Source organism: Schistocerca serialis, chromosome 1 (assembly GCF_023864345.2).
Source record: "Schistocerca serialis cubense isolate TAMUIC-IGC-003099 chromosome 1, iqSchSeri2.2, whole genome shotgun sequence".
NCBI classification, from domain to species: Eukaryota; Metazoa; Arthropoda; class Insecta; order Orthoptera; family Acrididae; genus Schistocerca; species Schistocerca serialis.
Genome location: NC_064638.1, coordinates 12228484 through 12244145, shown reverse-complemented (window position 1 = coordinate 12244145; position 15662 = coordinate 12228484). Strand labels below are relative to the sequence as shown.

General features: G+C 42.8%; 1 protein-coding gene across 1 annotated transcript in view; it reads left to right on the top strand.

Moving 5' to 3' along the window:
• The first annotated feature begins 8776 nt into the window (after nt 1–8776).
• Nucleotides 8777–15662, top strand: part of LOC126460036 (molybdenum cofactor biosynthesis protein 1-like) — an 81287-nt gene continuing 74401 nt past the window's right edge. The window contains exon 1 of the mRNA XM_050095897.1: nt 8777–8824. Within this exon, the coding sequence (XP_049951854.1) occupies nt 8777–8824 (48 nt within the window). The remainder of the gene's footprint in view (nt 8825–15662) is intronic.

Below are 15662 nucleotides of genomic sequence, written 5' to 3'. Positions count from 1 at the left end.
AAGACGGTATCAATTTGCACAATGACCTGCAGAGGATTGGTGAATGATGCAGGCTCTGGCAGTTGACCCTGCACATAAATAAATGTAACGTATCACATCCCCCCCCCCCCCCCCCCACACACACACACTCACACACACACACACACACACACACACACACAGGAAAAGAAATCCAATACTGTACAACTTCACTATTAATGACAAATTGCTGGAAACAGAATCTACCATAAAATATCTAGAACTAACTATCCAGAGCAACCTTAAAGTGGAATGACCACATAAAACAGCAATAGAAAAGCAGATGCCAGACTAAGATTCACAGGAAGAATCTTAAGTGAATGTAAATTACCCCTGTGTCCTTACCCAGTAGGACTGACAGAAGAGAGAAAGAAGATCCAATGAAGTGCGGAGTGTTTTGTCACAGGATCATTTAGTCACTGTGAGATCATTACAGAGATGCTCAGCAACTCCAGTGGTAGATGCCATAAGAGAGCAGTTGTGCATCACGGAAAGATTTACTACGCAAATTTTGAGAGAGTAGTTTCCAAGAAGAGTCTGACAACATAATAGTTTCTCTCATATACAATTCACGAAATAATCACGAGAAGAAAATTTGAGAAGTTAGAGATAATACAGAAGCGTACTGACAGTCATTCTTCCCAAGCACTGTTCACAAGTGGAACAAGGCAGAGGGGATCAGTTGGTGGCATGAGACGTACCCCCTGCCACACACAGTTAGGTGGTTTTTGGAGCATGATGTCGATATGGAAACTTAATTGCATGCATATACACTGCAGATTGATGACATCACAATAGTAAATCAGAGTAGGAACTAAATAAAATGTTTCAGGCCTTAAATCAAGAAATGGTAAAACTAAAGCTAAAAATGAATACAAAGAAGGCAAAAGTTATGGCTACAGACAAGAAAGGAGGTGGAGTTAGGACTGACACAAGAACAGGCAATGAGCAACTCAAGAAAGCAACTGAAATTCAATATCTCAATAGCATTTTGCAAGAAAACAATCAATATTTCAAGGCATTCAAGAAAAGAATAGCACAGGTGAAGAGTTCCTTCCAAAATAAGAAGAAGCTGCAACTGAATAAACATATCAGCTTCCACATTAAGAAAATATTTGTAAAGACCTTTGTGTGGAGTGTTCTGACACACAGATGCTAAATGTGTACATTAGAAAAGCCAAAGGAAGCTCGCCTCAAACCTGCTGAAATGTGGTTCTGGAGGAGAAGTACAAGAACTAGCTGCATTGACAGAAAAATTAAAGGAAATAAGAGAGAAGAAAGAACCACTGAACATTATAGGCCAGGGCAAAGCAAAATACACTGGACACTTAACTGGAGATGATAATCTTTTAAAAAACATTTCTGAAGGCAAGATTGTAGGTAAGAAAACAAGGGGATGACTGAGAACATCCTACTTAAACAATATGATCAATGAATGGGATTTTCTTCACACATGGAGATGAAGGCAACTGCTGAAGAGAGGAAGCTGTGGCTGCAGAGACAAGGTTTAACCTTTCGGAAGAGTAAGGACAAACTAATACAAAATATGAGTCTGCGTGGTAGCTACATATGGAATAAATGACAACTTCTTGTGAGCAGTCATCAAGTCACTTACCCCAGTAGGTGTCTTATCTACTAAAAGTAAAGGTCACTGTTGTGCTTTCAATAGATGTGAACTGCACCCTGAAAATGGTATGTCTAGTTTGCAGTTGTACAGAAGCTTTTTATTTTGCAAAATGGTTCAAATGGCTCTAAGCACTATGGGACTTAATATCTGAGGTCATCAGTCCCCCAGACTTAGAACTACTTGAACCTAACTAACCTAAGGACATCCCTGCCTGAGGCAGGATTCGAACCCGCGACCATAGCAGCAGCACGGTTCCGGACTGAAGTGCCCAGAACCGCTCGGCCACAGTGGTCAGCTTTTATTTTGCAAAGAAATTTTTGATAATAAGATGAACTGATGCTGGTACTTGCTACTGAAACCAGTAGTACTTAGACACAACAAAAATGTGACTACAGAATTAAGAATAATTTTTCCAAACAATGGAGTATTTTTTTCAAAACAACACCACAATAGAGGATACTTATTTTAAACTAAAGACACAAAAGAAAAAAAGAGAAACTGTAAAGATCTTGCGTCTCATAAGACTCTCTTGGGAGGAAAATATAAAATATTTAATTGGTAAACTTGCAAGGCATACTTTTTTATGTTGTATAAACTACGAAACTGTTAGCATCGTCAGCTAAAATTTACTTCTTCTGTCTTAATATACCTTCCTTCACTTACAGCTGCAGTGTGGAGACAGGGGTGAGGGTGGGAGCGGGGATGGGGGCGAGGGTGAGGGCGTACTGCTTTAAAATGGTGATTCTTGTATTGATATTCTTAACAACAGATTTATATCTTTTGCTTATGAAAGTCTGCATGCGATGACAGCTGCACTAGTAATACCTTCACAGGGTCGTATTCAAGTTGCAAGGCTAGATCTATGCCAGCTATGACATGCTCCCAGCCTTTCCTCCTCGTGATCTGGTTGTAGCGTCGGGACTGCAGGGTGTCTAAGCTGATGTTCAGACCGTCAAGCCCTGCCCTCTGCAAGGCAACCAGCTGTCTTGTCAACATGAGGCCATCGGTTGTCATTAAGACACTTTCGAGATCTTTTATTTTCTTCAAGGCACCTGTGAAACAGCAAATTATTCTAAAGAAACTGTAACAAATAATTTGTAACATTGCTGCTGCATATGAAACAAAACTCCAGTTGATAAATTGAAAATACAAATTCCTTAAAAGTTAACTGTACATTTGCCGTAATACAAAGAGATATGAAGGGTTAATAAACTGAATTGAAGAATTCAAGTTAAGATAGCAATGAAAAAATAATTAGAGGCATAAGATCACCTACTGCAACAGAGAAATGGGAATCAATATGAACCATTACCCAGCTACTGTAATCTGATTCCATGTCTCCATGCACACTGTATAATCCACTGTGGGTTGTACGACAAAGTACATTGTTGTACCACACATTACAGTTTTTCCCCATTCAATGCTCATGTGGAGTGTGGGAAGAATGATTCTTTAAATGCTTCTGTGCATGCTTTAATTAATCTTGCCTTCATGGTCCCTATAGGAGTGATACATATGCGGTTATTGTATAATCCCTAAATACCTCACTTAATACAGGATCCTGAAATTTCATAAGTTAGGTTTTGTCATATATTTGGCATCTATCTTCACTTGTCTGGCATTTCCAATTTTTAGTAGCTTCTTGATGCTCTCCCATGCATCAAATAAATCTATGATCAATAATGCTACACTATTTTGTATACATTCAATGTCGGCCATTAGCCTTATTTGTTATGGGTCATACTTAAGCAATATTCTAGAATGGGCCACACAAGTATTTTGTAAGCAATGTCCTCTATAGACTGATTGCATTTTCCAGTATCTTACCAATAAATTGAAGTCTGCATTCTGCTTTGCCTGCAAGTGAGTCTATGTCACCATTTCATTTCATCCAGATATTTGTATGAGTTGACCAATTAAAACTGTGATTATTTGATAATGTAGTCATACAATACTGTCTTTTATTTGTTTTGTGATGTGCTCCAATTTACATCTCTGAAAACTTCAACTCAGTTGCCTATCTTTGGACCAATTTAAAATGTTATGATCTGACTCAAATTTATGCAGATTTTTTTCAGGCAATAATTCATTATAGACAACTCTATCATCCAGGAAATGTATGAGGTTCCTTATAATTTTGTCTTCCAGAACATTATGGTACAACATTAATGTAATGGTATAAATTACTATAACTGTATAAATAAGTTTATAAGTGTGTAAAATACATTGAAATATTTGTTACAACAAAACATTGAACTGGTATACTCAGCAAGATGTTAAATCAGCAGATAGCTACATTTTATGTTCAACATTTTGTGTACAGCATATATGCTGGAAAGGATTTATACCCAAATTAAATAAATCTGAAGAAATGGTAGTGTGTCTTTGGAAAAAAAAATCCATAAAAACTCATACAGTCCAATTTGCTATTATGTCACTGTTACTGAAATATAATACAAAGTAACTGAATTCGATGAACATTCTCAGAGTGCAATATGCCTCAGAGTGAAATGCACAGCAATGTCAACATTATTTTTCAAGGCTATGTTTGTGAAAATGGATGAAAGCAAACCACACATTTTGTTCTCAATCTGCGGAAGCATTATGCACTGTGAAACACTGTACTGCTGTTCTACATAAAAGCTGTCTCATTGCCAACATCTTTCCCCTGCTGGCTGTTCTACACTTCTCATCACTGATTCAACACGTTGTAAGATATTTTATGCTGTATGACACCACAGTCCAGTCTGGTTAGGACAGCATAAAAATAATATATGAATTTCAGTATTGAAAGTGGAACAGCAGAACAGCTCTCATCACACTGGATATCAAATCGAGGTTGGATTACAGCCATGGGTACATCATTTCATGCTACTCAACTGTATGTCATATGTCAGAGTTCTTCAACTGTAGTGGCTGGCGACTGGTGGCTGGAGACTGGTGGCATACCCAACTCTTGGCATCCAGTGAACAGACGTTCTCCACAGGTGACAGATTTGAAGAAAATGCTGGATACGGCAACAGTGGCATACTCTCTGTATCGAGGTAGCTCAGTACAGTTCAGGTGATGTGTAGTCTTGCATTATCTTGTTAAAAGATAACATCATGGAGCCCTTGAAAATAGGGCACAGCAATAGGCCTTAACAAAACACAAATGAAGTGGTTGCTGTTCAAATTACTGGCTATGTGAACCAGAGGTTGTGACATGTATCCAGTTGCACCTCATACCATCACATCACATGCTGGACCCGCATGAGAATGACAGGTACAGTCTGGCCAGGTCTGTTGGCATCAGAGCCTCCACACACAAGTACATCAATTGTGACAATGTTGCAGAACCGAGACTCATCTGATATGATGACACAGTGCCATTCCTGTGTCTGGCATTGTTGTCAGTTGCACCGCTGTCAGTTCACCTCTCTCTAGAGCTGCATTAAGGGCTTGACAGTCTGTGCTGCTCCAGATGCCATCACATTGTCTGTGTGGATACTTGTCTCACTGTATACAAGCCCACTTCCTCACTAAATGTACACAACTTCACTGCAGGATCACGTACGCATGAGCCAACACTTGTCTGCCCTCTCAGGTGCTAGTTGGGTGGCACTACTGAGGCCCTGCAAGGCATTTAGCATGGCCCTCCTGAACCTACCAATTCTATGTTCGCACAAAGTGAGATTCTGAGCAATGCTAGCAGCAATATAGTGAAACAACAAACCAGAGTCTCAGCAGACCATGAGCCTGCCACTGCCAAATCTGGAATGCTGATAAACATTTCTCCTTCTTCCATTATGCTTAACACGGTCTTCGTGTAAACAACCAACACTGAAATAGAATTTCTGAATGAGAAACCTGCTCCATAAGCTTTTCTTACATACAGAATATGCATGGGAGTGCTGAAAAGTAATGCCTCTGAATTTTTTATTCTGTTCTCAATATCGGTCGAGGTATGACACATCACGCATATTACTTGGTCAACTTTCCCACTTCTCTGACTCGTGGCACACCCCCCTCCCGCAAGCAGATGGAGTCGCAATAGGCAGCCCACTCTGACCAGAGATTGTGAATATGTTTACGGTGCACTTCGAGGAAGAGGCCCTGATGTTATCCAAATGGAAATCCATCTTCTTCTTCTTCTTCTTCTTCTTCTTCACACTTGTCATCTGGCCTCATGGAAGGGACAAACTCTTGACTTCTTTGTACATCTGAACTCCACACACCACAAAATCAAATTCACTATGGAGACCAAAGAAGGAGGAACACTACCATTCCTGGACATCATAGGGAGGAGAATAACTGATAGCACCCTGTGCCACAGCGAGTATCTGACTCTATAAAACACATAAACTCAGTTCTCCCTATGGCACTGTGAATAATTTCAATAACAAAAAGTGAGATGAATGTTGCAGCGTACATTTAATTTCCACTTTGGCTTTGCATTCAAGATCAGTCTTACCTGAGAGTGCAACATTACATCTTTGGTTAATTTAATTATATGTTCATTAGATTTTGGTTATAAGGCACGTTCTGCTGCCTAATGTTTCATCTCCAAATACTGGAAACAATCCATGGAGGAAGAGGAGTATGTAAGACATTGGTGGACCAGGTTGGAAGAATCTGTGAATTTCAGTACTCTGTAGAAGAGCTCAATCACTTGAAACTAACTTTCAGACCTTGTGGCTATTCTAATAGATATACATAGGGCACTACATTCTAAAATATTTGCATCTTTCACTGAAAAACAAGCCACTAGAGGAAAAGTTCTCTTGCCATTTGTAAAAACAGTTGCAGATGGTGACCTCCGAGTGCTATAAAGAGAAGGTATTGACGCAGTGCTTAAACCAAACTGAAGACCACAACAGCAGCCATACTCAAGCAAGTTGCTATGCAGTAGTTTCAGTGAATTTGACAATGATGTGGCTGCTTTCATGGTGGCCCAGTCATATTGTGGGGTAGGGAATGCCAGTGACTGTGCTGGAATAGTATGTGACAGATGGATTTTTGGCAAAGCCTTGTATCAATACCTCATTAATTATTGAGCTGAAAAACTGTAAAAAACATTCATACAGTAAAATCACACAAAAAAATTTCCTATTTCTGCAGGTATTGTGCCTTCTGTTTCTTTTTCATTACAAAAACATATTGATTCAAGTTTATAGAGTCACAACTATGTCGCTGTGATTTGTGTAACACACATTCTGGAACATGTTCCAGGAATGTCATGAAACAGACAGCTTTAAATACTTACTCTAGCTCATCTTTCAAGACTTGCATGCCAACAACAACACCATCTATCCAATCTGTTTTTATTTCACTTTCATGTAAAGATTTCTCCACAAAGGATGTCATCTGCCATGTAGGCAGTGCAAGAGGAAATTCCACACTAACATTTGGGTAATCAAGTGGATTCTGTGTCTTGTCAGAACCAAGTACAATCAACCCAATATCATCTTCACCACTGGTAAATATCTGGAACCATATTAAATGGTAAAAATAAGTTTTGTTTACAACAAGTTATATACCAATAGAAACATCACACACAGATACTCTTTATAAAATTATTTAATTGGATAGATAAAAAATCTACTCACCAAGCAGTGGCAGAACACACACATAAAAGACTGTTGTGATAGGCAAGCGTTTGGTGCCAGTGACTCCTTCTTCAGGCTGAAGGGTTGCAGGGGAAGCAAGAAGGGTGAAGGAAAAGGACTGGAGAGGTCTAAGAAAAGGGGTAGATTTTGGGAAAGTTACCCAGAACCGTGGGTCATGGGTGACTTACCTTACAGGATGAGAAGGAAAGACTAATTGTTGGGGACTGCATCGGGCAAGATTCGGAAACCAGAGAGCTTAAAGGTGGAAGACAGGGTAATATGCAAGACAGAGATTACTACTAAAACTGTACATGAGTTAATAAGAGTGAGAAGCTAAGTGTATTGTATTCAACAGCTGTGGGAGGGGGCAGTGAAAATAGACGGGAAAGACAATGAAAGATGTAGAAAGCTAAAAAGGAGTGAAGCAAAGAGTAATTACAGTGAAGAAAAGCTGAGACAGGAGAAATTAACGTAAATTGAGGCGAGGTGGGTGGTGAGAACCAAGGACACGTTGTAGTGCTAGTTCCCACCTGCAGAGTTCTGAGAAACTGGTGTCTGGCGCAAGAATCCAGGTGGCATGTGTTGTGAAACAAGCGCCGAGGTTATGTATGCCATGTTGTAGAGCATCCTCTGCAACAGGATATTATGAGTTTTCAGGATATACACTATGCCTATGCCCATTTATCCTAACTGATAATTTGGTGGTAGTCATGCAGATGCAGAAAGCTGAACAGTGTTTACATAATAGCTGGTATATGACATGTGTCGATTCTATTTCTCGCCTGATCCGCAGTTCTGTGTGACTTTCCCAAAATCTACACCTTTTCCTGGAACTCTCCAGGCCTTTTCCTTTACCCTTCTTCCTTCCCCTTCAATGCTTCTGTCTGGAGGAGCCACTGGCTCCGAAAGCTTGCCAATCACAACAGTCTTTTATGTGTATGTTCTGCTGCCGCTTGGTGAGTAGATTTTTTATCTATTCAATTAAATAATTTTAACAATAATTTATTGTTTTTGTTGTTATAGTTACTCTTTATAACCTACTTAAAATACATCACGTACCCTCCTCTCCACAATTCTTCGGACACATAGTTTTGCCTTTTGTAAAAAATCACTGCGTTTCTGTATAACATACTTGGAGTCAAAGTGTCCAACATCTATTACAATTATAAACAGAAGAAAGAAAGTCATTGTATTTATTGGCAGTATTTCGAAATCAAATATTTTGAAAGAGGTCCAGTGGTATAAATTTACAATATCTTACAAATAAATATATACGTTTATTCTTTAAATCAATTCTTAGCAATAATATAATAGTATAAATTGCAGAATCAATATAGCCAATTTTAATGTAATGAATGCAATACAAATGCAAAATAACAGCGGTAAGTTATAACAAATGAGTGAGAGAGAGAGAGAGAGAGAGAGAGAGAGAGAGAGAGAGAGAGAGAGAGAGAGAGGCTTTTAAATTTTAAAGTATATGAGCAGATTGAGCGACTTTCCATCCAGAAAATTTGCTGTTGGCAAGACCTCACTACAAAGAAAAATGGTCTCTCCGGAGTCAAATGCTAAAAAATTCATAAATACCAGCATTGTAAGTGATACAAACAGGTATTAAGCAACGGGCATAAATATCGATCTGCTTGACGAACAAAAAAGTAGGTAGATGAAAGAGTAAATTGGGTGCAAGGATTGAACATAAACTCACCCAAATTGCAAAGGGTAAAAAAAAAAAAAAAAAAAAAAAAAAAAAAAAAAAAAAAAAAAAAAAAAAAAAAAAAAAACAAGAGGGTCGCTGCTCAATAAGTGAGAACTGCCCCCCCCCCCCCCCCCCCCCCCGTTTTCGTTTACTGGCTTGTTTTCACTTTTCAGATGAGACCATGTCCCCCATATGTGAAGGAAATAGCCAATATGTAAAGAGAATTACAGATAAAGCGTTTTCTAGAATGAGATTTTCACTCTGCAGCATAGTGTGCACTGATATGAAACTTCCTGGCAGATTAAAACTGTGTGCTGGACCAAGACTCAAACTTGGTGATAGTAACCCCAGACCTGTGTTGCCGTTTTGGGAGGTAGAGCTCATATCTGGACAGAGGAGATGACAGTTGGGGTACTATGGGTGTCAATTTTTGATGGTGCAGAACCCACAATAGTGGAACTGCTGCCTAGTCCAAAGGCACCTGTTACCAGTCTTACCCCACAATAGTGTATCGAATCCAGACGTAATGTTAAAGCTGATAAGAAGTCATATGAGAGATTCCTGTAATCTAGTTGTTACTGCACTAATGCTGCATACAGCCATATCAAAGTAGAGTGGACCACACCGTGGTCGGTGTCGCTGAGGCATAGAAGAGCATTCAGGTGCGACCTACATGTCTGCTTTAGTTGACAAAGACGGGGAAGCCATGTCAACTAGGCATCAAAGACCGGTCCTAAGAAACACAATGACAGAAATGCATAACGTAGGTCATGGCAGCCAAAAAATGGATGCTATGAGTGAAAGGCCAGGATTGTGCTTGGTGTATTGCTCCCTGCATTCTGCCTCCAGCAATAGCCGTCACGGACGAACAGAAAAGATGGGGATACCATATGTCATGCAGCTGCCGGCAGATCATTAATAGCCACAAAAAGGAGAGCGACACTCAAAACAGAACCTTGTGCAAGCCCCTTCTCCTGCAGGGGGGGGGGATGCTACAGGAAGCACCAACCTGTACCCAAAAAGTGTGAGATGGAAGAAAGTTCTGGATAAAAATCAGGAGTGGGCCTTGGAGGCCCCACTCCTTTAGGGTGGCAAGGATGTTATGGCACCATGTTGTATCATAAGATATATACGCAGATCAATGAAAACTGCAAGAAGGAACTGATGCTGAGCAAAAGCTGTTCAGATAGCACACTTCAAGTGTACTAAATTATCTTCAGTAGAGCGCCCTTGGCGAAAAGCACCCTGGATCGAAGCCAAAAGATCCGGGGATTCAAGGACACAATACAGCCTTCGACTAACCATATGTTCAAGTAACTTGCAGGACACTGAGTAAACAATCAGGACGACAGCTGTCCATTTGAAGAGGCAATTTATCTGATTTCAAAATTGGAATAACGCCATTTTCTCGCTACTGGGAAGAGAATTCTGCATTGCACCAGGGATGGTTAAAGAAAGGCCAGGTTCACTGACGGAAAAATTTGCAACACCAAAAAATAATTAATGCAGAGTAATGAAATACCAGGAATATGTGGTGTCACCGCCAGACCACACTTGCTAGGTGGTAGCTTTAAATCGGCCGTGGTCCATTAGTACATGTCGGACCCGCGTGTCGCCACTGTCAGGGATCGCAGACCGAGCGCCACCACAAGGGAGGTCCTGAGATACGGACTAGCACTCGCCCCATTTGTACGGATGACGTAGCTAGCGACTAGCAAGTGTGGTGTCTGGCGGTGACACCACATTAAGAAGCTTTCGCTCTCGTGTTTGGTGTTACTAAGTTCCATGATTTCTTGTATGATCATCACTTTACCATCATCACCGACGCACAAACAGTTTGTAAATATTGCTGAAACAATGTAGGGGCGGATGCACACCCGAATGACAGTCTTTTGAATCGGTACAAACCAAGATGCCTGTTAACCACCAAGACGCGCTGGGATTCGGCGTCCACTGGGATTTGCAAGTACGCATCTGCTAGGTCCAACTTCGAAAAGTATTTACCCGGTCCGCCGGGCGCGCTGCACGGCCCGATAAACTGCCCTCGCACGCGTCCGCGCAGCTGCCGCCTCGCTCTAAACCAGGTGTGCCGCGACAGCACACAACTGCAGTGAAATCATGCCCGCGGTGTCCTACTAGACATTCCCCAGAAAATTGCGCGTCACGTCAAGCTATTTGTTTTTACTGTAATAAGAAAGGACATGTTCAAAGTGTTTGCCAGAAAAAGCTCAGATCAGACACTCTTAATCATTCCAGGCCCTTTGCTTCGCGCCGGAATCGAACCAAGAATACTCAGGCTCGTGCACCTTCGCCCATGGACATTCATGTAGGTAATTCCACTTCGTCCAGTGCCACTGTCTCTAACAGTGACTGTGTTCGTCCCACAAATACTGTGCGTCGATGTTGCCGGAACTCGCGTCAAGTTGCAAGTGCTTCTGTACCAGTGTCAGTTCAAATTGCACGAGACAGTCGCTCTTGTCGTCACCAGGACAATAAACTTTTTGTAGATTTGGACTTAAATGTCAAGGTCATACCATTCCAGCTCGATACCGGAGCTGCAGTTTCATTGCTCAATCATGACACGTACAAACAACTGGACAAACCTCCGTTGCGTGCCGCAAATGTTAAGTTAAATAGTTATTCAGGTCAGAATATCCCTGTGTTAGGACAGTGCACCCTTCTTGCAACATACAAGGGACAAACAAAACTTGTGTCATTTTACGTTCTTCGTTCTTCTACTGCAGTGAACTTGTTTGGTTTAGATTTATTTCAGTTGTTTAACATGTCTATAGTAAATCAGGTCCTATCAGTGAACCAGCCTGTACCTCCATGTACAGCGCAGAAATTCATTCGCTGGTCTATTTTCCTCTCGCAGTACCGCTACGATATCTTGTATTGGTCCACTGCTAAGCACGGAAACGCCGATGCGTTGTCCCGTTTGCCTGTTGCTGAGGATAGAGCATTCGACTCTTCCAAACCTGCTTGTATGCTCATTGATTCGGAAACCGATGACGTGGTCAAATCGTTTCCGATTGATTTTCGTCTTGTAGCTACAGCCACAGCTGCTGACCTGGTCCTTGCTACCGTTTTGCGTTTTGTTGCTACGCAATGGCCTTTGTCAAAGTCTCGGATCGAGGATCCGTTGGTTTGCCGATTTTTTGCTCACAAGGAGACACTTTTTGTTCGACGTGGTGTTTTGTTGTTGCGTTCTGATAATGATCAATCCAGAGTCGTGGTCCCACGTTCATTACAGTCCTCTGTTTTACGGCTTCTTCACCAAGGACATTGGGGTATAGTGCGAACAAAGCAACTTGCTCGTCAGCACTGTACTTGGTTCGGCATCGATGCTGCGATTACGAATATGTGTTCTTCTTGCATGGTGTGTGCCGAACAACAATCAGCACTGCCGCGGAAATTCTTTGCATGGCCAAAAGCCACTTCCCCTTGGCAACGCTTGCACATCGATTTTGCTGGTCCATTCTGGAATGCTCGGTGGTTTGTTCTGGTAGATGCCTTCAGTAATTTTGTTGTTGTTGTCCGGATGTCTTCCACGACGTCAACTGCCACCATCCAAGCGTTGTCTGCTATCTTTTGCATTGAAGGTCTTCCGCAGACTATTGTTTCCAACAATGGCCCACAATTCATGTCCGCAGAATTTCAGTCATTCTGCCAGGCCAATGGTATTCAACATCTGACATCCGCGCCGTTGTCGCCTCAGTCAAACGGTGCCGCTGAACGATTGGTCCGGACTTTCAAGTCACAGATGTTGAAGTTGAAAGAGTCGCATTCTCGGGAGGACGCGTTGTTGCTCTTTTTGTCTTCGTATCGCTCTTAGCCCCAAGATGGTCGCTCGCCGGCTGAGTTGCTCCACGGTCGTCCTCATCGAACTTTGATGTCTTTGCTGCACCCGCCGCATCAGGTTCCTGTGCAGCAGCAGACTTCTGATTTTGCTCCAGGCAACGTTGTATTTTATCGCAACTATCGAGGTTCACGGCATTGGCTCGCAGGGCGTATTCTTTGCTGCCTCGGCCGCGCGATGTATTTGGTTTTGGGGGCCTCTGGTGAGGTGCATCGGCATCTCAATCAGCTGCGCCTCTATCGTCGCACGGGTTCTGCCGCTGCCCGTCTGCTTTCAGCGAAGGTTGCGTCCGGTCAGCGCCCTGGGGAGCCATCTACTGGCTCACCTCATCCCCAGGTGTTACCGACGATGCCTTCCATTTTGCCCCATGGCGACGCGCCGCTCCCGCCTCCGCCGCCGCCGCCTGTCCTCCAGCTGGCGCCGCCCACAGTGGACACTTCGCTGCAGCCGCCAAGCGCCTCCCTGGGTCACGCGCCGCCGATCGCTTCCCGTGACCAGCTGTCCTCGGCCATGGAACTCTTGCCCGCTCCGGACCACATGGCGTCTTCGCGCGTCGGGTACCCCGACGCAATGGAGGTCGACCCTTCGGCCCCTCCTGTCTCTTTACGGGCGCATACACCACATGTTGACGTGCACCCTGGACTCGGTTTTCAGGCGTTTCCTAGATCCCCTCGGACCGAATGGCCGGGTTCGGGTGGCACAGCTTCGCCTGTTGTTAGTTTCCTCACCTCATTGCATACGTCAACATGGGGTCCTCCCCACGGTGGGCGGAAGCCTTGTAACACGACCGTTCGCCGATTTGCGGGGGAGGAATGTGGTGCCACCGCCAGACACCACACTTGCTAGGTGGTAGCTTTAAATCGGCCGCGGTCCATTAGTACATGTCGGACTTGCGTGTCACCACAGTCATGGATCGCAGACCGAGTGCCACCACAAGGCAGGTCTCGAGATACGGACTAGCACTCGCCCCAGTTGTACGGACGATGTAGCTAGCGACTATAGCGACGAAGCCTCGCTCCTTTGTCGAGCCGATAGTTAGAATAGCCTTCAGCTAAGTCAATGGCTACGACCTAGCAAGGCACCATTAGTAACATTGCATGTATCTAAAGAATCTCACTTGTATCGCCACAATCTCCAGATGTACCAAAAGGATGGATTAAAGTTAAGTATTACAGAAGCTACGTACTTTTCTTTATAGCGTTCATTACGTATCCTGTTTCAGACCTCACGCCCATCTGCGTGAGCGTAGCGCATGCCTTTCGGCTTCCTCTCATTGTGTCTAGGGTGTCTTGTCTAGACACAACAGAATATATTTGTTGAGATAACGTATGTAAAGTGATTAACGTTGCAGGATCACAGATCAATGTGAGTGTGAGATAAGCCACTGCAAATGTAAATGTAAATGCTGGTATGCCGTGGTACACTTGTCATGTGTCAGTTTGTGGGATGGAGTTCCATGCCTGTTGCACTTGGTTGGCCAATATAAGGACAGTTAATGATGTTTGTGGATGGGTTTGAAGCTGTCATCAGATGATGTCCAATATGTGCTCGATTGTAGGTAGAGCTGGTTATCGAGCAAGCCAAGGCAATATGTTGACACACTATAGCATGTTGGCTTACAACAGCAGTATGTGAGCAAGTGTTATCCTGTAGGAAAACACCTCCTGGAATGCTGTTTGTGAATGGCAGCACAACAGGTCAAATAACCAGACGGACATACAAATTTGCAGTCAGCGTTCGTGGGATTCATACAGACAGTTTTGTCAGTGGAAAAGCGAAAGCCATTGTTGATGCTCCAGGAGTAAAGACAATCAAGACATTGCTGAAGATGCCACTAAGTGAGACAGGTTCATAGAGAACTGCAATAGAAGGCAAAATCGTCAAAAAAAAGGGAGCCGGAGATGCCCAGTGGGAGACAGGCCATTATAGGGTTAATGGCGATAGCAAAGAGAATGACACTCAGAATGGAACCCTGAGACACACCATTTTCCTGGATAAAGGCGTCCGACAAGGCAGACCCTTCATGCACCTCGAAATCTCGGTCTTTTAATAATATCTGAAGGAAACAGGGTAGGTGGCCACGGAAGCCCCACATGTGAAGAATATGGAGGGTACTAGCTCTCTAGCAGGTGACAATCTGGGATTTCTGCAGAAAACCATTCATGACATGGGTGGGCAAAATAATGAGACGGTCCACTGCAGAATGCTGTGTTGAAAGCCACACTGTGCATTCATCAAAAATTGTGAGACTCGAGCCACCATATCATCCGGGCATGAATCATATGTCCCATCACCTTGCGAACACACTGGTAAGACAGATGGAGTGGTAGCTAGAAGGAAGTGTGTGTGTGTGTGTGTGTGTGTGTGTGTGTGTGTGTGTGTGTGTTTGTGTGTGTGTGTGTGTCAGAGAGAGAGAGAGAGAGAGAGAGAGAGAGAGAGAGAGAGAGAGAGAGCTAATTTCGGCAAGAGCTGGATTTCCATCAATAAACTGAGTTGAAGCCTGCTGTTGTGGTCTTCATCCAACTGCTGCTTTGGTGCATCTCACCAGCCTATTCCAGCCTTTGTAAGCCTCTTCATCTCTGCATAGTATTTCAACCTAAATCCACTTAGAATGGTGAACCACCATTCTGAGAATAACTTTTTAACAACACAGTTTGACTTCTGTAAAGGCTTCTATACTGAGAATCCAACATAATATCTCACAAATTCAATTCCAGTAGAATTAAAAAGTGGAAATTATCCCCTCTGTCATCTTGCCAAAGCGTTTGACTGTTTAGATTAAAAAATTCTGTGAGGGGAAGCTAAAATAGTAAGCCATTAAAAGTCTTCCCCTTGCATGGATTGAGTTGTACTTTAACTACAGAAAATGGAAGG